This window comes from Gymnogyps californianus, chromosome 1, assembly GCF_018139145.2.
Source record: "Gymnogyps californianus isolate 813 chromosome 1, ASM1813914v2, whole genome shotgun sequence".
NCBI lineage: Eukaryota > Metazoa > Chordata > Aves > Accipitriformes > Cathartidae > Gymnogyps > Gymnogyps californianus.
The window spans coordinates 122,738,421-122,765,452 of record NC_059471.1 but is presented as its reverse complement, the minus strand read 5'-3'; the positions used below and the strand labels follow the sequence as shown (position 1 = coordinate 122,765,452).

Below are 27,032 nucleotides of genomic sequence, written 5' to 3'. Positions count from 1 at the left end.
TCTGCAGAGATCGGAGAGTAGGAAAAAATGAGAAACTTGCACCAGATTGATTGTGGTAGCACAGTTGTGGAAAGCAAGAGTATTTTGGATCAAGTACAGTTCAATGTATTTATGAGGGCTTAGTGCAGTCAATTTAACAGGGGGAAAAATACACTGTAAAAATATTCTCTCCGACATTTCCTATTAAATCATGCTAAATATTACTTAGGTTAGTTTTTGAAAGCAATTGTTGTGGTTGGTGGAAATATTAAACTTATTAAACTTGCTATTTTTGAAGATTTTTTTTTTCTCCCTCCCTAGTTTTTCCACCTGCATATTGCCACACAATATTATAAATTATTGGGGTATTTTCTAGTGGTAACAAAAACTTAATTTGAACTCAATTTAAAATAGACATATTAGTGTTTCAAGAAACAACATACAATGATCAATTTTTAATTTTAACAGCCATTCCATGTGACATTTTAGTAGTTGTGAATAAGATAATTTGAACTTCTTACCCCTAGCTTAAATATTGATACTTTTTACATTTTAAAAATCAAAATTAAAAATGTGCTGTGTATTTTTTAAAAGGTGTAAGTACAAAACCAAACCCGAAATGAAAGTTAATTTCTTCCTCAAAAGTCTATGGAGTTTGGTTTTAGCAAATGAAGATTTTCTTTTGGCTGGAATACATCAGTTTTCTATTCAGAAGACTTCAGTTAATGAAGATATTTCTTTTGACCAAGCTAAAGTCACACATTCTAGTTTTGGATTGGCTTGACATGGATTTTGTGCCTGTCCACATTGCTACAATACCATGTGGACTTTCCAACGAACACTGTGTGGTGTATGTATACATTGTACTTTGATTCTAGGCTACATTTGCAAAAATCTGAGTAAAAAATGTGATTTTCATAAAGCAGAATGTTTTGTTTTTTCAATGCTATGAAAAATAAAAATAAGAATCTTCCCCTCTTCAGAGTTCAATTTGCTTTGGAATATGGAAGTGTTTAGTTTGTCTGTCAGAGTTATTGCTTCCTCTTTCTGACAGAGTGTGGAACATCCCAGGGTTTGCATTGTATCATGGAAGGAGTAGTCAATCCAAGGAGATCAGTCTATAAGGGGACTGATTACATGAAGTATCCAAACGGTATTCCTGCGATACCCCACCTCAATCAGGTTACATCACAACATTCAATTACAGAAATGTCTGGATAATGTTCTAAAATTTGCTTCTGAATTGAAAGTAAACATGGAGAACTTCAACTCAGCAATTGTTCCACCTGAAAACATGCTTCTGAATGAAAAAGTCAATGCTCCACTACAGTTTATTCCAGCGCTCAGGAAAAGAAAAACAAGCATATTAATGAAATGCTGAAATATATTTGTCTTTTATGTTACTGCTAACTGAACTACAATGGAATGGGTGCTGAATATATGGCAAAATTATACACTAATGAGAAAACTCTCAGTATTAATATGTACTGACTGCCCAATTATTTTATTTGACAGCAAGAATCACAAGGAGTACATTGGAAAGAAGCTGTAGGATAACATCAAACATTGCGATATGCTCCGATTTCCTTACAAAAACACAAAAAATTGACAAACTACATTATAGCACTTCCAAGCTTTCTATTTTAAGTATCTCTTGTTCTGTAGAAAATCCAGTGTGATTCAGAGTCTGGAGATACTTGCTATGCACAGCAACATCTTGGTACCAAATAAACAGCCATGTTACTGGAAGACTAAGAGTAGTCTACAACTTGAAACGACAAAATTTCCCAAACCATGTTCTGGAACTCAGGGAGGCTGACCCCCTTTAAAATGATATACAATGTTTTTGTTTGTTTGTCTTTTACCCACAACAAAGAAAAGATACTGGTGTGAACCCTGGATAAAGCTGCATGTGCAGAAAGCCCAGAAAGCATCACTAGGTCAGGGGCAGAACACACACAAATGATGCTCTTTACCCTTAGCACTTTCCCTAGAATCTCTCATCTCCTGTGATAAATAGCTCTGACCACACTTCTCCTGTAGTAGTAGAAGCAAAAGCAGACAGTATCTGCTCCCACTGCCAAATGCCTGTGAGCAAGATTGCCACAATTTATTCTCTCTTGCTATAAAAATGTAGTATGTTCAATTAACATTAGAACTGCTCCCACTTAATCAATACAATTTACGCTTCCTTTGTAAAACCACATTAAAGTTCATGGAAAATGTATCACCAAGTTACATTAGTTCATTTTATTTCTTTCTTTTTCCCGTTTTTCTTTTAGCACCAGAGAACCAGTGCTATTATCTAACATTAATTAACACATTTCTTTTATAGATAAAGTTAACTTACTTTATACTAGGGATGATGGATGCAGCTGGAAGAGGGGGTGAAAGCCGTGGAGGGACATCATATTCTTCATTTATCAGATGACCATTTGAAAAGACCTAAAAATCACACAAGTGTTACAATGGGTATCTCCTCCTGTTTATCATCATGGATGCTCATCAACTAGGTATTACAAAATAGACCTTGAGAAGACTACAGGTAAAGGTTTTCCTAGGAGTTCACACTACAGAGCTGTTATCTGAAGTGACTCTTTCATACCTGTTTCAGCTCACCCCATTTGCGAGCTGTAGAACACGTAAGCTTAAAACTTCACCAAAAGAGGAAGTTCCACGCCACGGTTACTAGATGGACTATTCAGTTACAGCTGAACTGCTTGGGGGAAAATTAAGATTTCAAGACTACAAACCGATCAAAGTGAGAGAGATGAAGTACAGTGGGAAAATAACAGGTACAGCATGCTGAACATATTAATGTTTTTTAAAACTCTGTGATACAGTGCCTGCCAGAATCCACCCCCTACCCACAGGACTGTCTTCCTGATTCTTGGCTTTTACCAATAGCAAAAAGATTATATTACAATTGATATATGAATCAGGGATGAAAATTCATTAAATGTTTCCCTTGTGAATGTGCATACAGCCTGAAACGATAATTCAGAGTTGTCAGCTGCTCCATTTAACCAAATGGCTTAGATCTACAACCTGAAGATGACAGTTCAAACAGCATTTGGTCGAAGAAATACATTTGTAACTTCTCCAGACTACAATGGCACTCCTACACTGAGTGGTTATTCTGATTTGAGAAGTATTCATTCCATCAGCTTCAATACTGTGCCAGACCACAACTGGAATAGTATATGAAGATACAATTGAAGATATAAACCCAGTATCCTTTTAAAATCAGATTAAAAGCTATAGCATTTTAAACAACAGCCTAGTTGTAAGTAAAATTTTGGTGTTTTGCCTCAATGCTGATAAAAGGACATTATAATTATATTTGACATCATGGACTTCTTAAGCACCTTTCATCACATATGTCAACGTTCTTTACCAATACTAATTGAATTTCAGTAACATACTTTCAAAATAACCAAAACTTCCATATAAAAAAAATTTTAAAATGGAGATAGAAAGGTTAAATAGCTTGTGACCTTGGGAAAAGCAAATAGAAAAAGTTATGATTTGTAACTACTGTGACTTAACAACAAATCCATCCTTCTTAGCACAAGCTATGTAGTCTTCAAGCAAAAAAAGAAGAGCAGCTTTGAGTTAATAATCTGCTCTGAATAAATAACTGAGCTGCTTTGATAAAACTGATTAGAGCAGAACTAGGAATTTTTTTTCTTATGCCATCACCACTTGATCTCTTTTCAAACCTAAGCCTCCCCAACTGTACATAGTCTTGCAAGTTGTCTGAAGCTGCCTAATGCCAGAACTACTCCCTCTACATTCTCCTCCCCAGATATCTTCAATTAACATATAGAAACAATTCTTCACTATTTTTTTTGATAGAAGAAACACCACAGTTATAGACATATGTACTATTCACTGCAACCAAGGACAAGAAAACATACTTGGTCTGTGGGTGACAAGCAGATGCCCCCTAGTCAAACCAAGCTAGACAATCAGTGGAAAGGTTGCAAGTGACAACTCTGAACACCCTCAGCGCTGAAAATGGATTATTGGACGTTACACTGGACATTTGTCCAAGAGAAGTCAAAAGCTGCTATGGACAAATTACAACAATGTACAACTCCAGCAGCTGGAGTTCTGATTTAAGTACAAAGGAGGAAAAATTCAGCTAAAGGTATGTGTATTACTGTAAACAAAGAAAAAGGCAGTCACAATGCTAATTATCCTGAACAAGGTTTAGAGTACTGATGATAATACCAAATCGAACAATGCAATACTGGGGTTGTGCCACTGAGCACTTTCAAGGATGCTGCCCATATAGCCAGTGGTAAAGATACAATAAATGATTCTACATTTAGCTTGGCTTTAGGTGTATTTGTTTCCTCTTTCTTAGGGTCAAGGCAGCTTAGATCTTTTCCATTAGAGTATACTGAACATCATGACTAATTTAATGCTCTTTTGAAAATCATGTTTTACTGATGAACAACACAACTGACCTTTAGAATATTTAGCTTTTTATGTTAATGCATACAACATATCTGACAATTTAAGTATATTTGTATACATCATCTGTACATATTGCATACATTACAGATTGAAGAGGTTACCAAGTCCTCACCTCACCTATGACAGAGGTAACTGGAACATCTACTATTCCATCAACAAATGCATACACAATTATGGCATAAGACACTTCCAAAGTGGACCTGAGATACTATATAACGATACTACAGCATACAGGGATATATTATCATCATGCATCAACTGTTTGGATAATTTGCTAAAAGAATATAGCAAATCTAGAATTTTCTCTCCAAGCCATTTTTTGAAGGTTTCATGTTAAAATTGTAACTTAGACCCTCACGTATTGTTACTTTACAAATTACAGTATTTAATAAACCATTTATTTATGACCAGCTTATTATTAAGTATCAACAGGAAAGATTCGGAAACAGCAGATCAACACTGACCAATATAAACAGTACATTAGCTAATGCAAGACAATGCTGCAGTAGGGTATCAAATTAGGATTCAACACATTCAGCTCATTTCATACCTTGGCACCTTCTGCAGGCAGCTCATGACGTCTATGTTTCCTCATAAATCCTGGATCAGAACTTATGCGGTTTTGCCTTCCATTTATGTTTGAAATTGCAGTCAGTCCAGGTTTGGGAGAAGCATCACTCCCTATTCGACATCCTACCAACTGACTTGTCCCAAACACATCTCTGGGACACCAGCCTTCAAGGGGCATCGGCTGGTCTCTGGAAGGCAGGCTTTCTGGATGATGCAGGTGTCTGCTTATCCTGTTGTCTGGTGGAATTGGAGGGGGTCTCTCCGGTGGGGGCGGTGGAGGATCACGCAAGGGAGGTGGTGGGGCTGGCAAAGGTTTGTCTTGTTTCCTCACCATACAAGGAGAAGACTAAACAACACAGTAAGTTTAAAAAAAAAAAAAAAAGTTACAGATAGGCATGCATATTTCTCTCATGATCAAGTATGGCTTTACCATTTCTAACTGAGATATTTCCAAGGCATCACAAGAGTACTTGCCAGTAGGTTAAATGTTAGTCTTGTTGCATTCTGCAGACAACCTGGCCTCTCTTCAGAAAGCATGCCCCCATTTCTGCTGTTGCATGAGTAACCCAAGGAAGGAGTGGAATGGAGAAAAGACAACTGACTGAGGCAGATTTATCAGACCCATCATTTTTTTCCAGAATCCTTTGCTTTGATCCTTTGAATCACTTATTTAGCTGCCAAAATGAATTCTGAGGAGTGTTTGGAAAAAACAGACTTCCTGATGCAGAAAAAAACCCAAACAAAGTAAAACCCACATCCAAAGGGAAATGACTTAGTGACGGCGAATGAGCACAAGTAAGCAATGATTAGGGAGCAAGTGGAAGAAGAAAACAATTACTTCATTTTTAATCATATACCTAGGGATGACTCCACGCTTTACATGACATGCACTGTTAGAGTGCCCAGTTTGTTTGAACTGCAGTTCAATTTTTCAGGTAACATACTTAGTATGTAGTTATGTTTGCAATTAGCTCATCTGCAAACAACCTTTGCCAGAGTACTTCCTTTCTCAGAACTGAACCATACAACAAATGGTGAAATGTTTTCTAAAATTATGTGTACTAATACTAAAAAGCTGAAAACCAAGTTATCAGAAAAAAAGCCTTATACAGGTAGCTATATAGCTTCCAGGACCACAAATCTGATAGAAACAAAACATTGTCATTAGGAGTGAATTAATAACAGCATTTTACAAAATAACACTTGGGCCAGGTCTTTACAAAATGTTTTCCTCTTACCATCAGCTACCATAAGAAATACAGGGAAGATTATTTCCCTTGGAAGGTGTAATTTTCATGGACTCTGGTAAGCCTGCATATTATTACCACTTGAAGAGATGGAGGTCACAAAAGTTTTAAAGTAAGAATAGTATTTGCTCTCACTTCACAGGTTAGCTCACCATTATTCTTCGAGCGGCACATCAACACGTTACTTAGATTGAAAATAAAGTTATTCTACCTGCAGGTGCATTTATATAAACAGGACAGAATATTAAATAGAGAAGTGTTTAATTCAGCTGCTAGTTAAGAAGAATAGTTATTCTCACCCTCAAGGCAGGAACATAATAGCTTGGTCCAAATTTTTTGTTATAGCTTGTAGTTATAGTTTTCCATTGCGGAAAAAGAGAAGAGTTTTTTGACTGAAGTAGTAGTCTTGGCAGGACTAAATTGTCTCTTTTTTTTTTAATATGAAATTTTTTAAAGTATGAAATTATTCTTTGTTGCCCCCATCTTATTTCCCTTGCACCCCCCAAATTTATTTATATTTTTTTTTCCAGGAAAAGTTTCAAGGAAAAAACTAGCATTTTCAAAATAATGTCACCGAAAAATTTAAAGCAATATTAACGGTATTTCTGATTTTTCCATTTTTTAAAGGACATGAATTTGGTAAAAATACGCTATTGTAAAATTAATTTTTAATCTATGTGCCGTATGTTTAGCATATATCCTCAATGTGTTATAAATTCCCTTGTATAATATAAGAAGTGATGAAAGAAGATTAAAGAAACTATTCAAACGTCTATTTTTTCCTCTAAATTATAAACGGCTAGAATCTTAAAAAGAGGTTGATTTTCAAGCTTGAAGTAAAAACCTGACAAAATAAATAGGGTACTTCATACTGGATTATGGGCACACAGGTTTCAAGTCATGTTTTGAACCTGAATTTGAATTCATCATCTAAAAATGAAAAATTTAAAACTAATTCCCCCTCTCTATACAGCAATTACAACAAAATGATCAACTGGTAATAGAGAGCAAGAAACATAGTATTTGTTCTCCTTCATGCTTATCCACTCAAAAAAAATCATTAAATCTTTACTATCATTAGTTTCACAAAACACAGCATACAATTTATTAGCCAGAGAGTCATTATTATTTTCCTTGAAACTTGAGTCCTAATATATGCCATTTAAGGTTTTGAAAGCAGTGTATCTGCACATATTTTTCTTGTAAGGATACTGTGGAAATTGAGCATAAATCATCATCAGAGCACAACATATAATTTTAATGAGATAATGACCTTTAAATCTATTTTCAGGAAACTTTCATTTCTATTTATTTTCATGTATCAGGGTTTATTATAGAACTGATCCATTACAGCAATGTCTTTAAAATTCTGACCATAACCAAGTACAATATAATCAGAGGTCACATTTGACCAACACATGTAGCTGTAAACATCTGACTATGTAAGGTATTATGCAAAGCGACAGGCACTCGCCAAAGTCAACTGAAGGAGATAAGAGACGTAATCAATGTGGATCTAATCTAAAGTTTTTCTAAGCCACAAGGAATTAAAGTTCTTTTGGACAGAGCAAACTCCTGAAAAAGAAAATACACATGGAAAATTTCAGCATAGTCAATCTTCCAAAAGAAACAAGCAAGCTCACCTTGAAAACAATCAAATACAAGTTCTCAATATTCGTATATAAAGAAATAATAGTTCAGTAAGACTTACCTTTGGTGATCCAGTTGGGCTGGCACATGGTGACCGTGCTACTCCCTTCTGAATAAGATCCAGACGAGGAGGTACAGGTGGAAGACTAAGATGTGGGATTTGCAGGGGGTCTGGAAGTGGTTTTCTTCTTTGTGCAAGAGGGGAAGATCCTGGGGAAGTCACTGGTGAATTCTGCCTCTCATTGCACTTCCAAGACAAAAAAAAAATACTACTATTTACCTGATGATCAAGTATAAAACTTCCATTTCATGACTAAAACATTTAATACTTGTCAGGTACTTACTAACAGTCATTTATCATAACTGACACCCTGCTGCTCTTTTGATTAACAGACAGTATATGTGCTCATCTTACAGTTACTGAAAAAGAAGTCTACAAGTCATTTGAGCTCAAAACTAAGATCCATGTTAACTTGTGATGAAAATAAAAGAATATATATTCCAGTAATTTGTTTAAAAATCAAGCAATCATTGCCATACAAAAGGAAACAATCACAAACGTAGATAGAGATTCTACTGTAGTACTGCTACTTTTGATAACCTTTTTATTAATAGAGAGTACTCCACCTAAAATTCTATAAATTACTTTTAAAAGCTGGACGGCTATGACACTGTCTGTTAACTACAGCCCATTTTCAAATCATACTTCCACAGAAAATAGAATGTATGTGTCTTCTGAAAACTTAAGAATCAAAATCGTCAGCAAGCCAGCAGGCAAAGAATTCTTTCTTCATTTCTTTGCTGATTTACAAAAATCATTTCAGGACAATTCAGTTTATCATTTTAGCAAATATTGAACTAATGACACACACACACACACTCTCTTAACATGCTCCCCCCTGTGACAAATTAGGATTTTTTTTTTCCTGACTTGTCCTTCCAAATTCATCAGAACCAAAGATTTCAATCCTCAATATAGGCTCCACCCATTTTTGCAACTAATTCTTGAACCTCATCTGGCTCAGTTTTAACAAACACAGTTCAGTTGTTTGCATAAATGAGTTAAAAGTTATTTCTTTGAACTCACTGTAGTTGTTTCAGTGTACTGTAAGCAAACCTGGATGTTTATGCTGTTCTGTGCTTTCCCTGACAGTAGACACGAGTAGCTGGAAGACATTCACACCAAGCATCAGCCTCAGGCCACTTGTGCACTGAGGCATCCTAGTGTTCTCGCTGTATAACTTGCTTATAGAGGCTAACAATCTGCCATCTTCTTAAGGAAAGCATAAAAAATTGCTCACAAAAATGCACCCATCTTTAAGCTAAATCACTTTGATCAAAACTTTCCCCCTCTTTTCATAAGCTTTTTCTCACCAGTGCTGTACTTCCCACAGTGATGACAGGGATGAGACTAGGAAGATCTTTAACAAGGTAAACAAGTAAACAACATTACCTTTCTTTACATATAGTGACTACATTAAAGAATCTGAAAACTTCACAAATTCAAAAGCAGATCCAGGAAAAGGATCTAGTATACTGACTCCTTACTCAAAGCTCTGTGTACTACAGCTTAGTTTAATATTCTGTTCTATACAATTGGGATTGCTACCAGATTTCCTTCAAAAATAGGAGCCACCACAGCGTTACTGGATAACATTGCAAGAAAAAGTAAGAGAGAGGAGTGAGGAGGTGTCGAAGAGCTGGAAGGCTGAGGGGCAATTCCATTGCCAGAATGATTTTTTTTTTTTTTTTTTTTTAGGGTTAGGGTCTTACCACTTTGTCTACATGTGTAAGCTCGTGTCACAACTACACATTCAACTTCAAGAGACTGAGCAATTCAAGATTTGCGCTCTTCATGGCTACCAGAAGTTTCCCCGTTTCTCTTTTCAATGAAGAAGGGGTCACAATGTTCATATTAAATGGCTTGAATATAGTCCTTAAATTTTGTTTCCTTTAATTGGTGAATGCCCCTGACCTTGACTGGAAGACTATGAGGATAAATACATGAATGACTGAGGTGCTTAGCCTCTCTGAACATTATGGAAAGTTGAATAAATAAGCTAGATATGTATCTCGCAAGCATGCCTGAGCAACTGTAATTATAAAATGACTATAAACTGAATGTCAAATAATTTTCCTTAACAGAAAGCATCTATCAGTTAAACAGCATAATAAGCATTGTATCATTTAATAGCATTAGCTTTCAAAGTTTAGTTATACCTCCACCAAGCATTCCTGAAAGCCAAGAGCCATGTAATATAATATATTCAATGCTTTGGCTTCAGCAGACAGGAGATGAATTTATTTCCCAAATTATCTGAAATAGAACCAAATAAGCAGGTCACATGTCCAAAAAGATACAATTATTTAAAATAAATGAAAGTGTTGTAGTAAGTCTCTACATTTTATGGTGTTGCACAACATACTCAGTCAGCAGGGAATTGCTCCAGAAGAACTAAGAAACAATCCTATATTGTAACAGGAGTTGGAAACAAAGAATAAGAAAAATAGGAAATACTGAAAACAGAGTACTGGACAGGAAACACTTGTTTGGAATTTAAGATGTTCTAATTGCCATACCATCACATTAATTAACGGAACTTCCTCAGAGAGCAACCTGACAGTCTCAAGTGCCACACTGCATGTAGTTCACAGCTAAGTGAACAACATTGTAGTGATAGCATTTTAAGAATATCCATCACTGTTTCTATATGGTGACCTTCTCTTACACAGTTCTGCTGTAAAAATCACTAGGCAAAATGATACGCTCATCCCTCAGTGAGCCCACCATCCATGTCAGACTTCTTTTCTCCTGCCACAATAACAGTCCAGCTCCAGCAGAGATAGTAATCATGGAAATACTCACATTTAAAACGCAGTGGGGACCGATGCTATTTTCAGATTTATGGAAACAAGTGGCTGAAAGACACATCTAATACGTAGTAGGCAGTAACAAAAACTAGAACAATATGAACATCCATATAAAAGTTCAAGATTCTTAAAACCTGACATGTTTTTAACCCCGTTGAAGCAAGAGATTTAATTTATGTGATAAACTTCCAGTTCCATATATATTTGGTATTTAGCTATCTCTACCCACCATATTCCATGGATGGTAAATCACAACTGCCAAAACGAAATGGAAATTTTTCAAAGTAGTAAGTGTGTGAAAGGACTTCAATTTAAGCTTACATCAATGTCTTCTTTCAAAATGGCAAAATAATCTTTCAGTCCCCTGAACTACTATTGCCTACGGCCACAATGCTATCACAACATGTTGTGGCCCCAGAGATTTCAAAAAGGGAACCAGCGATTTCAAAAAGGGAACTGATGATGACCAACAGGTTAAAGAATAACTTACAAGGTATGGGGGGGGCGGGGCGGGGCGCGGAAATAGCTGCAAGCAAAAGCAGTTTCTCTCCCCTACAAGGAAGCTTAATCCATATCACTGCTTGGTGCCGAAGTAAGAGATAATGCTTTGCTGGGAGAAACTAAAAATTATGATTCTTTGTTTAGATCAACTGATACTAAAAATAAAACAAAACAAAATATTCCACAGCAACAAACAGGTTGTCTTCAGCATTCAATATCAGACTCCCATCATATTCCCATTATAAACAAACCCGTATTTTTCCTGTCCACTCCCATCCAACTTGTCCAGCTGCATCATTTGATGTTTGTTGACAGCTAGGCCAACAAGATAGTTGCATTTCATGTGGATACCAGGGCATTAACAGATGTACATAATACCTACTCTTTTTGGTAGACTCCCCAAGGACAAAGAGATTTAAAATTTTTCTGTTTGTCACCTACTGGAGATTTCTGTGTATTTTCTATTCACTGGAAATAAAGGAGTAACAGGAGCAGCACAGTGACAAAAAGATAAAACAAGCAAGCGATTAAGACACAAACTAATACAAATGAACTGGCAGTGACAGAAGACAGACCTTCAGCAAACAAAGGGGCTCTGCTGCAACACACAGAGACCTGTGCAATAAAGATGTTATTAAGGAAAAGAACACAGACTCCTTTGTAACAACATGGACTTCATCTGGTTGGCATGACTGCTGCCAAGGGAAAAGCAGCTGTGACTTACTTTGCAATTGTACTGCAGAGCGGACCACGCTTGTGTTATTTAATCAGGTGTATTTATTACTGGGATATACTGGTATCAGTTTGCCCCTAGTGGTTGTGAATTCAAGAATGAGCCTGCTTCTGACACTGATGACAATTTCTAGTGAAGGTTTTTCTGATGGAAAAATTAAGTCAGGCTGTTGAATCATGAGTTTTAGCTTCAAATGCCTTTCTGCCAGATAGGCACATATGAAAAGCATACTCAACACAAATCCTAACAAGTGACTCACTGAGGAGTATTATCCTGATTGTTAATGTCCTGCTGGAGCAAACTCTCTGATGTACAAATTGCATAATGAGTCATTGTCCTGGTTTCGGCTGGGACAGAGTTAACTTTCTTTTTAGTAGCTGGTACAGTGCTGTGTTTTGGATTTAGTGTGAGAATGATGTTGATAACACTCCGATGTTTTAGTTGTTGCTAAGTAGCACTTATCTTAAGCCAAGGACTTTTCAGTTTCCCATGCTCTGCCAGCAAGCAGGTGTGCAAGGAGCTGGGAGGGAGCAGAGCCGGGGCAGCTGACCCGAACTAGCCAAAGGGGTATTCCATACCATGGAACGTCATGCCCAGTATATAAACAGGGGGGAGTTGGCCGGGAGGCGCGGATCGCGGTTCGGGAACTAACTGGGCATCGGTCAGCAGGTGGTGAGCAATTGCATTGTGCATCACTGTTTTTTTTCCTTCCCCCCCCCCCCCCTTCTTTTTGTTGCATTCCTTTTCATTACTATTATTATTATATTTTATTATTACTATTGTTAGTATTATATTTTACTTTAGTTATTAAACTGTTCTTATCTCAACCCACAAGTTTTACTTTTTTTTTCCTTTGCTTTCCTCCTCCTCACCCCACTGGGAGGGGGAGGGGGAAGCGGCTGCGTGGTGCTGAGTTGCTGACTGGGGTTAAACCACGACAGTCATCTAAGAAGGTCCAAGCAGACCAACACCAGAAGCGGACTTTTCATTTCCAAGTAGTTCCCTGAAGTTTCTTTATTTATAATCAGAGAAGAGTAACTCACATACTTGTTATTTCTTGTTAGGATAAGTTGTGATCTAGATAGATTAGTATAATCTGGACTTAAAAATTTGTATGAGGATATAAAGTCACATCACTTGACACTGATGGCTGTAAACATTTTTTACATAGACAGGTTTGTTCTTTATTTGATCTTTCCTTTGCTGACCCAAGAAAATGCATGTGAAGGAGGGAGTTAAGGTTGTGAGAGTCAGGACTACACTGCCGAAGGGAATCAGTAAAATACATTTTAACTAAGGGAGGCACAGTGCCTCCCAGCATTTATGTCTCTTTCAAATACTAGTAACTAAGCAGTTAAGGACTCTCTTGTTGTGTAGCATGATTTTAATAAATTCTCACAAACCAGGTGTACCACTGAGAAGGAAGTGACATATGTATATGAGTTAAGAATGTAGAGCTGAAGGGAATACCTGGATATGTATCTGAAGTCTTTTTTTAGACATTCCTGTATTTTATATGATGAAATTAAAAACATTATTACTTCATAATACATGCCTTTTTTCATTACCAGAAAAAAGTAAATTTAATAATATGGAAATAAGGGGGAGGAGTCAAAAACATAGTCTCCTCCCATATTTTGAGAACCAAGGTCTTTTGTCATAATTTGTTAAGTTTGACCTAACTCATCTGCTGGAAGAAGCCTAATCATGACAAATAGTGGTGTTCAGCTTTGACAATTTCCTATAACTATTTTAAAGTAACAGTGTGAATCAAAGTTTTTGATGCATTCAGACAGCTAGGAAATTAATTTCAGAGAAGACAGTAACTCCATCTAGTTTTAGAAGAAAGCATTTTTAGAGCATGTTAATTCACTTTACGCTACTGAAAACCTCATAGTTTCCTACACTGCTAGGGCCTTCCTCTGTGTTTTCATGTAGTATTATTAGATCAAACAATTATCTCAGCACTTATGAATTCAAAATTATTTGCTCTTAACAAGAACTCCTGCACTATGCATTTCCCTTATTTTCTTTCTTTCTTTTTAAAAGAAGTGCATCAAGTTATGTCTTATACAAGGTAAAGTGACAGATAACTCTTAATTCATTGGGACAATGGAATATTAAACATTATGGAATAATAAACGTAGTCTACTAGAGACTCAAATGCCCTCTTTAAAAATGAAAAAAGTCATCTTGAATATTTACCTGAGTCTGTAATCTGCACATTTTTTTTAATGTGCATTTCATAACGTTGTGCTTGGCTAGCATAAACGCTATAGAGCTGAGAAAAGGAACACTTCAGGCAATAACTGCATTAGCTAATCTGATACCACAGGGCTGGAAATTTCTCAGCGATGAGACAATTAACAGAGGTTTTGGCACCACTCTTCATCCTTCTTTCATAAAGAAATATCTGAAGATAATTTGGAAGTTAAAAAAAATAAGCTGCTTCATGAGGCAGATAAACAGACTAATTGCAGTGGATTTCTCTAAAGCCTCTGCTACAGCTGATCTGTTGCTGCTGCTGTCTCATACACAATACCTAGCAAGAATGATTCAGTTTTCTTAAAGTGTATCCATTTACTCATACTATTAAAGAATGAGTAAGTAGCTTTGTGATTATTCTTTTCCTTAAAGCAATTTAAAGTCTGAGGTCCCTCAGGGACTTAATTTAGATACCTCTGACAGTTTATGAGTATGCTTCAGAGACAGAGTGATAAACTGCAGAATTGGTATTTTTCTGATATCCAACTTATATTCATAATTCATACAGGTAGAGCAGGTGATTAAAAACTTGTATCTTCTTTACACTTTAATGACAATTCCAAAAAGTGTTTTTCAGCTTTTCTTTTTGTCGATAAGAGTTCACTTAAAAACCCACCCAGGCCCCTTAATCAGTGATGACCCCGACTGTGCATGCTTCTAGAATGAGCTTACTGCAACTATTCTTTGCATTACGAATATATTTCCATGTCCCAAAGATAGTGGAAACCAGTAGTAACAGCTTAGAAACATTTTAACAGTGCCCCTCCCACAAGGCTTTCAGGACAAGAAGGATTGATTTGAATATTTCCGCAACACATCGTGAAGCCCTACAGTCACTCTCATTAGGACTTCATGTCCCTGGAACTTTCCTCTTCTAGCAAGTTTAACATCACAGCTCACTACTAGCCAGATATGCCACAAGAAGATTTTCTCAGTAATACCACATGGTCTAGCCACCTGATTTGAGACAAAATCAGCCCATTTGATTTTCAAGGATTAACAACTTTATGTTGAAAAAGCATATGACAATCCTTGCAATAAAGTAAGAGTTGAAAAATTTGTTCATTGGGACAAAGTAACAACAGCATCAGCAGGTTGGCTGCAAGAAGTATATTTTTGTCTTTGTCATCTAACTTCCACTTGTTTCAACAAATCAAATGACTGCAACACAGCCATTATGCAGCACCATGTTCGTATTAACAGCATTAACAAGAAACAAAAGAAAATTCAAAAAGAGTAAAATCCTACATAATGTCATAGACGAAAAAAAGAATTTCTTTTAGCAGGCTCTGCAGAAACACTGTTTAGCAGGAAAAACAAATAATGATTAAAAGAAACAGGCAAGGCTGATGAAGGCATTACTAACAAAAAGTGTATATAAATAATGCCATATTCCACACAGGTGGTGTGGTTAAGAGCATCACTGTACAACCACTGGTAACAGTTTTAAGAAGAAAACAACAGCTGAAAATCACCAAATGACCTGATAATTCAACATTTTCAAGCAAGGACTTCAAGAGGCTAGCAAAGAGTGGAAAATGCTGTTCCTAAACTTCAGGGATAATTAGTAGGTTTCTTCCACTGAACAATGAAATTAATGACATAAAAATAGCAACCACCAAAGCACTCAAGCACTTGGTGAATACTGAAAACAAGACTTCTTATAGTAAAGCCTATTGTTCCTTCTTTCGATAAAAGCATAATGCATTTTTGCCTTCTCATGGAAGTGATAGTGTTATAAAAGCCCATCAATTCAAGGCTATCTCACAGAGGTCAGGCTGCAGACTGCAATTTAAGTCCAGGCAGGAAGGATAAACTGTTCCCAAGGGCAGGCCATGTTGTATTACATACACAACACAAGAATGATTCATGTGGCTTAAGAGGTTAGGAAGGATATCAGAAGTATGTATATTAACTGACAGATACTCTCAGATATGAGGGTAAAACACTTTTTTTTTTTTTTTTTTTAAACAAATACAATGATAAGGAAATGGAAGGGTAAGATGTTACAGAATTAATTCCAAGGCAACTATTCAATCTAGATGACCATAGTAAAAGGTAAAATATAGAAAATGCACTGTAAAATTCAGTGTTGCATGGCCTATGACAATATCTATTCCAGGCTAAAATACAGTAGTGAAAACTACCAACATAAAATAAACTGTTGCTAACGATAGTGCTCATTTATCAGTGATAAAATCTCCTGTGACCAAAGAAAGATCCCAGAATTTAATGTAGAGCACTTTCAGGACAAAAAACATCCCAAAACACAAAGACACTATGAATGATCTCAGATACACTTTCCCTGCTAAAAGTACCTAATACTAAAAATACAGAAAAAAAAAAAAAAATCATAGACAACTCACATGAACCATGATTAAAAGCTACTTGTGTGCAATACGAATTGGGTTCCAAGTCACCTTTACAAAGCAATAGCATTTATAACCTATTTAGAAACTCAAGTTTAATCCTAAAACATTCTGTGCATGTGTATACACACATGTGCAGAAAACTAATAATATATTCTGTATATATGAAATTTTTTGTTCCTTACAAATAAAAGTTCAGGGAATTGTCCATACAGCGTATTTTGGATAACAGTCTCAGCTGGTGCAAACTCATGCTTCCTCCATTATCAACAGAGTTAACTCATTTCATATCAGCTGAGAATCTGGAATTTTTTTTTTCCTCCTATTCAATTTCAGTATTATTGCTGCAATATTGATGCATTTTGTTTTTCAACCTGAGAACTGTTCAGTGAGTTGCTGAAACCTAGGGCATGAAGTGCAACCTCTCATGTTTAAAGTTACAGGCAGCATCATTTACAAACATATAGCTTTACCTGTTGTACAATATTTGAAAATTTACCTTTCGGACTGAAGCCAAACGATTCATCATTAAAGACTCTTCTCTATCATCATCATCATCCAAGTCCAACATGGGCATACTAAAGCTATCAATAATACTGCAGCACCTGGAGTTTTCATCCCTTGGATCAAAGGGATCCACAATGATTGGTTCAGTTCCTTTGATTTCACAACGGCAGAAAGGACAGCCTTGGCCATCAGATTCCTACAGCAAGACAAAAAGGTACATACATTTTTAAAAATAAAAAATAGAAGTAATTTAAAAAGTAGGTCTTATATCTTTCTACATAAAAATGCCCTTAACAGGTCTCTAACAGCTTGTAAAGAAGGACTGGAGTAAAAAGGAAACAGATTCATAGATATTTAACTATAGTAAATGGTAAAATGACTGTGCTTTTAAAGCTGCCTCTCTTCAAAAGATTAAGCTTCACTTAAAAATAACTAATCAAAATGCAACCATTATCTCTATAAAGCACCAAAATTATAATTGTCTTAGTATTACAGGTCAGGAAGTAACACCTTGCCTTTTAGGATTACAATTTTCCTATTCCTTCAGAGGAAAGGCAGCGAGGTGTGTAGACAGAAAGAATTCATTTTATTATATATCTTTTATATTAAATATAAAGTATTCATTTTTCATTTTAAGTTAGAAAATGCAGATGAGCTTTAGGGCATGCAGCTCTTATTCTCCGAAGAACATATATATAGTCCATCACGGCTGCCACGTTACCATCACTCAGCGATATGCATACAGAAAATCTAAAGCTACAAACATTTTTTGACATGTTTAAGTAACAAACCAGGACCTTACTACATTTTCAGTAAATTATGTAAAACAAGGAACTATTGTCACATGTTATCAGAAACAAGAATTACTTGAATTTTAATTTCTAAGTGATTGTCATGTTAAATGATTTTCAAGCAGTCATACTTCCATTCCTTTTACTGATTTCAGAAATATTTTTTTCCTCATCAGAAGTTATCAAAAAGCCTTTAAAGTAGATTTCAGACTACTAATGAACAAAAATATCAGAGAGAAGTCTTTCAAGCACTTATAAAGAATTTTTTCCATCAAGAGGCACAATGCAGATTTGAATTTAAAAAAAAAAACAAACAAAAAAAACACACACCCAAAGAGCCCTGAATCTTTGAGAGATCAAGATAATTCAATCTGAATTCAGAAATCACATTGTGTCATATTTGCAGTCAGGGAGACAGACAGCTAAAAAGATACAAACACCAAAATTAATTCTAAACCTACCTACCTATCCTGAAATATCATCAAGCAAGCACAGCTTTTTGATTTCTCAGATGTAAGGACAGCTTTAATTTTTTTTCTAGCATTATTTTTATCTTGAAACTTGCCAGTCTTAGTAAACTGACAGATGATTTTACAGTTTGTGGAAGAACTGTATCCCAAGGCCAGATAACTATAAATGATGCCTCCTGACAACAGTCATGTCTATTTGCATGGTTAGTACAGGATTTTCATTTTGTACAGAAAGATATATGTAATCTACTTTTAGCAGCCTTGCATCCTAATTACAAAGGACTGATCAACAGCACTTACTACCTCAAAGAGCACCTTCAAATTATATGGACCTACTGCAGTAATCACTGCCAAGTGAACAGAAGTCCTCCCTCACTCATACAATTCTTTAGTTTCATTTTCTAAAAACAGCCTTACAGATGAGGCACAGAGCTTTTCATTTTCAAGGCTTTCTTGTATCCATGTTGTCAAATAGGTCTGTACTAGTAGTTTCCTTCCTTTCTTTTCAAAAGCACTAAGTTCACCAAAATATATTGGGTAACCAATCACAGCAGCAGAGACTTGTATTCAACAGTATGAATACAACTGAGAAATTAAAACTGAGATCTGAGATGTCTATATGAATACACACGTTCGTCCATGCCCACAGAAAGGTTATTTAGAATATTGAGAGAGTAGGTATTGTGAACCTTACAATGCAGCATATATGCCCATACGCTTTTAGAATCAAGTCCAGACATGTAGTTTTTAGACAAGAATAGACTTCTGTGGAAGAAAATGACATTTTACTCCTGTTGCATAATACAAAAAGGGAGCAGTTAAACCAAGTGTTATTTGAGAGACTGAGCTCCATAAAGGTGAACAACTCTCAATCATCCTTAGTATTCTATGCAGATCTGATGTTGCTCACTCAATTTTTTTCTGCTTAGTGAAAACATCTGTACTGGACCTCTTGAGGCATGTCTAATGAGCCATTATGCTGCCAATTAAACACTAGCCCACCAGAAGCTCACAACAGCTGACACTGTAACAGTGTAATATTTCTTCATTGACTAATTATACAAAAGTTAAATTTGTAATGAAGTCCGAAATGTACCTGAACGATTACAGTTGGTTGCACTGTTCTGATGAAGCTTGATGTTTTCAAACATGTCAGTTCTCTGAGCCTAAAATGCTTTGTTGTCCTCTTCCTGAATCCCTAGCCATTGGCCAAAGTACTGAGGACCTTAGCTTCTTAAATCTCCAGAATCAGAGCACATCACTGGCACAACACTGGAACATGCTGCTACCATGCTATGAGACACCCAGCCATCAAAAGTACAAAGATTTCAGTCCTTTTGCTTAGTCCTTTTAGCTAAGCAAAAAAAAAAAAAAAAAAAAAAAAGGCACTACAGACCTCAGAATTTTTTTTAAGTCAAAGATTAACATAGTCAGACCTCTATGTTTGTCATTCAGAATGAAACTGGTAAGAACAGAGAAAGGGTACTCCTGAAATGAGAAATATTGTTCCAGCTCAGCAGCTGCTTAGTAGTGAAATAAATATTCTTATTTGGGTATGTCTAAAACGGAATTTTCTCAGAATTTCTGATCTGTGGGCAATTTGAAAGATTTGCGTTTGGAGTATCAAACTCAGATTTCAGAAAGAACACAAAATCGGAAACTGAGAATACTCCTTTTTCAGCAGCTTTATTGCTAATGGAAGAAAAACTCAAATGATACTTCTGATACATTGTGTTGGCTTGCCAATGATGATTTCTTAATTAGGAATTTGAAAAGAAAAACTACAGTACTTTAATTCATATCTCAAACACGAGAATGAAAACTCATTGACTGAGATGAACTCATTTAAAACCAGGTCAAAAATGGACTAGTCAAGGATTCTTTTTACTCTTCTCACTACATTTGTAACCAAAGACTGGTGCCTAACTGTTGAACAGAGTCCTGCCTGAGAACGGGATGACCCTTACTTCTCCCCACAAAATATAGATACGACAGAAGAAAGGGGCATGGAGAAGGAGGCAGAATTGATTCAGTTTGAGAAGCACCTATTTGGGGAAAGTCTGAAGTTGTAAAGAGGAATGACCTCTGCTTTTTATTTTAAGTCAAATGCTTGTTAAATGCACTGAACTAAAGGTACCAGTCCTCCCTTTTCCCACAGACTGGTATGTCCATGAACAAGATGGACAAAACACACCAACCTGTGTCACCAGGAAGTCTCTATGCTTTTTGGGATATTCTGTAAATGACATTGAGAGATCAGAGTTTCCCCTCCATTCAATCTCTTAGCCCAACAATCATCTAAAGCTAGGCAGTTTAGTGCTTTACGTATTATTAACATGAAACACACGAATCCTAAGCTTAATTTTCAACGGGCCATTTCATAACTTGTACTACTGATTGAATCCTTCTCTCACCAAAGACATCCTGTCTCCTTATAAAACGCTGTCTAGTCAGTTATCTACTCCCAGCTGCTACCTGTCCTCTTCATACCTTTTGAATACATCATGAAGTGACCTGGGTGGCTGAATTGGCACCAAATGCCCAGCTTTCACTGTCTGTGTAGATACTGCGCTTAGGAAATAGTTTCCATTTAGCAGCAGTCAGCAAATGGCCTTGGCAAGCCTACCAGTCCAGATTTTAATGACTCCTAGAACTTTATTTTTCACAGATTTTGGTCCACAAAATGAAAAAGTTTATAATTTTAAATATGTATGTCCTTGAACCCTCTTACTGAGTACCTGGAAAAGTAAACATATACCCACAGATGTAACAGAGAAATCCGTCCTCTTTTCCACTAACTGAACTATGACAGTACCTGCCACGCTGTAAGACAAGAAGTGCACATAAGGTGTCCACAAGGCTCTATCTTCACATCCTTGTCATTCTCTGCACAGATTTTACACAGCTGAAAAGTGGAACCCATTTCACAGTACAATTCATACTGCTCCTGTAACAAAAGAAAGTCAAGTGATTATTTCTTTACTGTGATTTGTTCACAAAGAATATACTTAAGCACCAGTAGTGACAAACATTTCTCTGAGTCCCCTGTTTTCCAACCCACTTATTGGTCAAGGAAACCATTGCTACTGATCTATTTAAAAGCCACACTAAGGTTACTGTTAACATGTAGCTGTTAACAGCTTGCTTTTTTGCTTCTTCAAACCTATGATATACTGCAATACATGCTACAAAAAAAGTTTAAAATATCTGTGCCTATGAGGTTTTCTAAAGACTTCTCACATGTAACTACTATGCAAGGCACACATTGTGCTTTTCCTTGGTTGCAGTTAAGAGGAAGATAACGAACACATGGTTGTAAGTGAGAAATTAAGTGATGAATGGGAACAAAACTGGGATTTCCTTTTCTAGGTGTGAGTTTAGGACTAATAAAATCTATTGGATTGAAAACTGACAAGCAAGAGGGCTTTCTACCTACAGCAAGGATGTAGTATGGTACTATGGTTAACTGAAGTAAACAACCCTTGTGAAGGAAGTATGGCAAGAATACCCCCCAGGATAACATGGCAACAGTCATGCACAGATCATTCAGTACTTTGTATCCTTACAAGACTGACAGGACGGTATAAGAACACCTTCAGGGGGAATAAATAATAGATAAAACTAGAGTCCAGAACAGTTTTCTAGAATTGGGTACTGTTGCGAAACTGGCAATCAAATGCATTTGTGTAGAAATAAAGCTTTTTTAGTCTTGAAAAACTAAGTTTTGAAAGCTTAAAATAAGTAGAATCCAGGTCACAGGAAAATAAGCAGCTACTGCTGAGTAAAGGGAGGGGAGATGAGGCTAAGAAAAAGAGAAAATAAAAGAGACAGCTCATATATGCAGCTGTAGTCAGTATGTACTAAAGATGCTTACAGTGGAGCTCTCGCAAAGAATCCATCTGCAGCAATCTAGCCCTGCAGCCACTTTTATACCATCTTTTCATAGTTCAAGCAGCTCTAGTGACAGCTTTAAACTACTGCAGTTATATATTATTTAAGGCAGCATTCACATAGTTCAGACCCTGTTGAATTACCATCAGAATTAACTAATGACGTCCTCATAACTACAAGTTCAGAAGCAACTGGATTCATTCAGTGAATTCAAAATACAGCATGATTGGCTTGTGAAGAACAATGTCACTGAGAATGTCTAAGCTGCTTTTCCTTCCCTGTAAGGATATGGGCTAGAAAATCATTCTGTGCAATACAAACATCCGATATCTCTGCATTACTCTTTCATTACTATTTTAACACTGGAAAAGAGGGAAGTCAGAGAAGTGGAAGTACTCAGACTTTCTTCAGATAATTGTTTTTAGGAATTCTCTTACTTAGGAAACAGGCATTTTCATAACGGTATTCCTGATAATACCATAGATAGTAATGAATACTTCTTTTCTAAAATATTCTGGAGGTGGAATGCACATAGAGCACTCAGAATTACAGAAGACTCAGCAGGTCATCCAGTCTGCTCTGAAGAAATGGAAGACCATGTGAAACAGTATGGCTTGTATCTAGTCTGATATCTTTCCTTGAACATATCCTCAAGTCTTCCAGACGCTTTTGTCAGGAAAAATGCTCTACACAGTATACCTTAACCTTCTAGTGTTAATTTCAGCACCATTTTTAATCAAGCATTTGTCTTGTGGTGGCTACTTCCTATTACTTGAGTATCAAACTTCTGCACATTAGCTTATCACTTAACAAGACTACAAACACATCTAGATATTCTAATTTTCTCTGCAAAGTGACTCCCTTTAGGCACTTAATTATTTCTGTTGCTTTTCCCTGATCTCTCTTTTAATTTTCACAACAGAAAAAGAAGAAAGGAGAGAGACCCTGGAACTGGTATCTTTGTGATATATGAACTATACTTTTCCTCCTGGACCTGTCAACAAGCTGTACTATTCCTATTCAGGCTTCAAAACTATCATTTGATCTTGATTTTATTTCTGTATTCCCATCTGCTATTAGCAAGGAAACACCAAGATACATAAACCTGTAACATAAATATCAGAAAAATTTTTAATAGCCGTTAACACATTTCTCACTTGGAAGAGGCTTAGAATAAACAAAACTTTCCAAGACATGCCGTCTGCATCACCATTAGCTCTAGAGTTTAAAGGATTATTATCCTGTTCTTCATCTAAGCCTTTCTATCAACAATGTATTTTCACTTTTATGAATTTATTTCTCACGTTTTAATAAAAGCTTATTATAACTGCTAGATGAGATACTTAGGAGAGTGAAGATTACAAAATAACTGACAAACTCTGCAACATACCTGTGTGACTTTTATGTGATCATGTGGTGTGGGTTCACATAATCCTGTCAAATCAGGATTATAACTTCGTCCATCTGGGAACAGATAGCTGCATCACAAGAAGATTGTTATAAATATGCACATTTCTTTACCTTCTTTAGCTTTTATTAGCTAAATAATACCTATGAAATTTCAAAGTGGCAGAATAAGTTACAGTAGACATCAACTAAAACGCATCACCTTTCCTCAGCCGTCTTTTGAGTGCAACTGAATTGCTACATATGCATTTTAACACATGCTCAAGTCTATTTATAAAAGCGCAGGAAAGATTTTGACATCACATGCATAACTACCACCAGAATGCATCTGAGCTTTGATTAGCAGATAACTTTCTGGGGGTAGCTCAACAGAATATTATTTTAGATCTTCATTTCACAGTGAGCTTGTACTTGCATATGTTCCTAGTGATCTCTCCACTGCGAGCACCTCGCTCAGTGACTCTATAGACTACTTCAAGTAATGGAGCAGGATAGAATGTAACACATATTTGTGTGTATCTGTGTGTATTATGATATATATAATATTATGTATGTGTCATAATATATATATCATAATAATATATAGGTCATAATAATATATATGCGTATATTTGTGTATATTACGACGTATATAAATCTGTGTATATTATGACAAGAATCTACACTGAGAATCCAAGATGCAGACTGGACTTTAAGCAAGAACCGACAGGGGCATTTCAACCCTGTGGGAAATTAATAATAGGTTAAATGATATTACAGAGACCCCAAGTTGTTCTACATTCAGCTTTATGTTACCTCTAACCTGGAAACAGTTTCTTGAAAGTCGTGTTGTTAAGTCACACTGTGAGAAAGTTATATTTACATTGGGTACAAAAAACTTCACTCTGCAGTAAATATTCTCAGCTCTAGTTTTTGTTTGCTCAGTTTTTGTCAAGTAGAAACACTACCACTATAAGTGTGTTTTTTATTACAGGTATGAAATCATCATACCTGGGAAAAAATTACTGGACTATGCAGGACTGAGAAAAATTGCAAGATTGTAAAGGGTTTCTCAATCTTTTTTTGAGGACTGATCGATTTTCCTTTTTTTTTCCCCCCATTATGATCATGTGGATATATCAAAACATGTATCCCAGTGAAAAGATTCTGACACCAAAAATTTGTCTGTTACTTCAGCCAACCTAGTAAAAATGTACTAGTTCTCCTTATAAACTTAGATTCTCTTATAATTATAAATCTTTTCAGTAAACTATTAGAACCTGGAAAATGTTCTGGCTGCACAATATATAAAAAAGCAATTACATAGCTTTCAAATCATTGTCCAGAGTTAGACACATGAGTAACTGGCAGTAGTAATTGTTCAATAAGCTTAAGTGCATTTGGTACTCTTGGGGCAGGGGGAGGGGAGGAATCAATGTGACAGCTGCCCAATTTTATTTTCTCCTGGAATTTATCTGCTATGAGATATGGCTTTGGTTAACTTTGGTTAATCGAATTACCTGGAAAAAGTGGTTTTCAAATGAATAAAAGGGATAGTCCTTAAACTCCAAAGGAATGCTAAACACCATATCCAGATTCTCTGTTTTAAAGATCTTTAATAACTGCCCATATAAGCATTAGAAGAACAAGGAAATCAGAATTTCATACGTATGGTGACTATAGGAATTTGTACTTACAATCCTTCCCGGCTGCCATCAATCAAAGCTTGAAACAGAGGCTTATTGTGAGGTATGGTTTGCAATATGTTCCCATCGCCAGTCACGTATCCAATGGCCCACTGTCCCAAGCGAGTGCAACTCAGTCTGAAAATGTAGCTTGATAAAAACAGGATGAATAAAAAGTCAGTGTTAATCAGAGTTCAGCAAAACAAGTGAAGAGAGCAAAGATGGCCTCTGGTTAAGACACTGAATTAGGTCTCTGAAGATTTGGGTCAGACTCCCAATTCTGCCACGTGTTCTTTGTATAACGTTAAATAAACCTGCATCTTTTATGCTGTCAGTTGCTCATGGGCAGAAATAAGGTAACAGTAGCACCCTACCCCCAACTTTTCATTTGCTTGCTTTTTAGTTCTCAAAGTGAAAGCTGCACATTCACTGCGAATAGTCCTATTACGTACATTTAGACATGCCCATAAACCGTTTCAAGAACAGTGTATTATATTATCAAGTCTCCATAGCTACAACATGTACTTTTTGTGCACACACAGGTCAATAACCTGAACGAATGGAAGGGGAAATACAAAACGTCTTTAGATGCAACAGAAATGTGAATGATGAATAATAAAAACTGCTCTACTAGCAATGTTAATTTTGTGTGTACCAGAGGAGGTGAACAGGACAGAAGAAATATCACTTCTACTTCAGAAAATACCAGATAATATCAACCCAACTGGACTTAAATTTAAATACTTCTGTGTGTTACAGGTGATAGCTGGGAGTATACACAATGTAGACAGAGCCCACAGTAGGAGCAAAAGGAAGATTATAGGCAGTGGTATCGGGCATGTTTAGTTCTTCTTACTAAAAACTCTAGTCCCTTTCATGTCAGACACCATCTCATATGCAAAAACCTCACTCAGAAAAGCATCCCACAGTGAAATGCCACAAACTCTATTCTGTATTATAAAGCAGTTTTTCTTAATTATACATCAATATTTTATTTCCTTCCAAACTGTTTAAAATGAGAAATCTTAGCCTCCCTGAAGTTTGGCATAGCTCTTACAACCTTCAATAGGGCCAACAGTAGTAACTATTCTTTTGAACAGAATCTCGTAACTTCCAGAATGTTTTAGACAGATTAAAGAAGTAATTTCACTTCATATCTCCTCTTTCACACTCCAGTATTTCACCAAAGCAATTCAGAAAGTCATTTTCTGATATGCAATAGAAAGTTATCTTAAAACTAACTCTATTTACACAGAACATAAAGGCAACTTTGGATAATTTCTCTATTACTTCTCTTTTATAATCACAGAATCAGAATCAATAAGAGAAAATACTAAGTATAGAAACCACTCTCAAAATCAACCTAGTTATCCAGCTTCCGTAGTAGTGTTCATGAGTGCCAAGCTAAAAATCAATGTTATTCTACTGGAACCACAAGATTCTTGTATATATGCACTTGACCAGTCAGGTAACTAACAAGATATATACTGTTTACTAAAAATCAAAAGAAACCAAGTACAGAATATGGGTACAACTGTTGTTAGACTTCTCTAACAAGTTTCAAAATGATGCACCTTTAACTATGTATACATGTGATCCTACAGCAAAGTTAGACAACTAGACATCAGGGAA

General features: G+C 36.1%; 1 protein-coding gene across 3 annotated transcripts in view; it reads right to left on the bottom strand.

Moving 5' to 3' along the window:
* The window catches only part of CBLB (Cbl proto-oncogene B), a 135,030-nt gene that overhangs the window by 21,018 nt on the left and 86,980 nt on the right, over positions 1–27,032 (bottom strand). For all 3 annotated transcript variants that reach the window (XR_007766526.1, XM_050897680.1, XM_050897690.1), the window contains exons 7-13: positions 25,413–25,550; positions 23,720–23,807; positions 21,254–21,385; positions 17,170–17,373; positions 7,993–8,178; positions 5,015–5,380; positions 2,330–2,424 (exon numbers count right to left, since the gene is read on the bottom strand). Coding sequence is in view for 2 of the 3 variants with exons in the window: in XM_050897680.1 (XP_050753637.1) it covers positions 2,330–2,424; positions 5,015–5,380; positions 7,993–8,178; positions 17,170–17,373; positions 21,254–21,385; positions 23,720–23,807; positions 25,413–25,550 (1,209 nt within the window). In the remaining variant the exon portion in view is untranslated. The remainder of the gene's footprint in view (positions 1–2,329; positions 2,425–5,014; positions 5,381–7,992; positions 8,179–17,169; positions 17,374–21,253; positions 21,386–23,719; positions 23,808–25,412; positions 25,551–27,032) is intronic.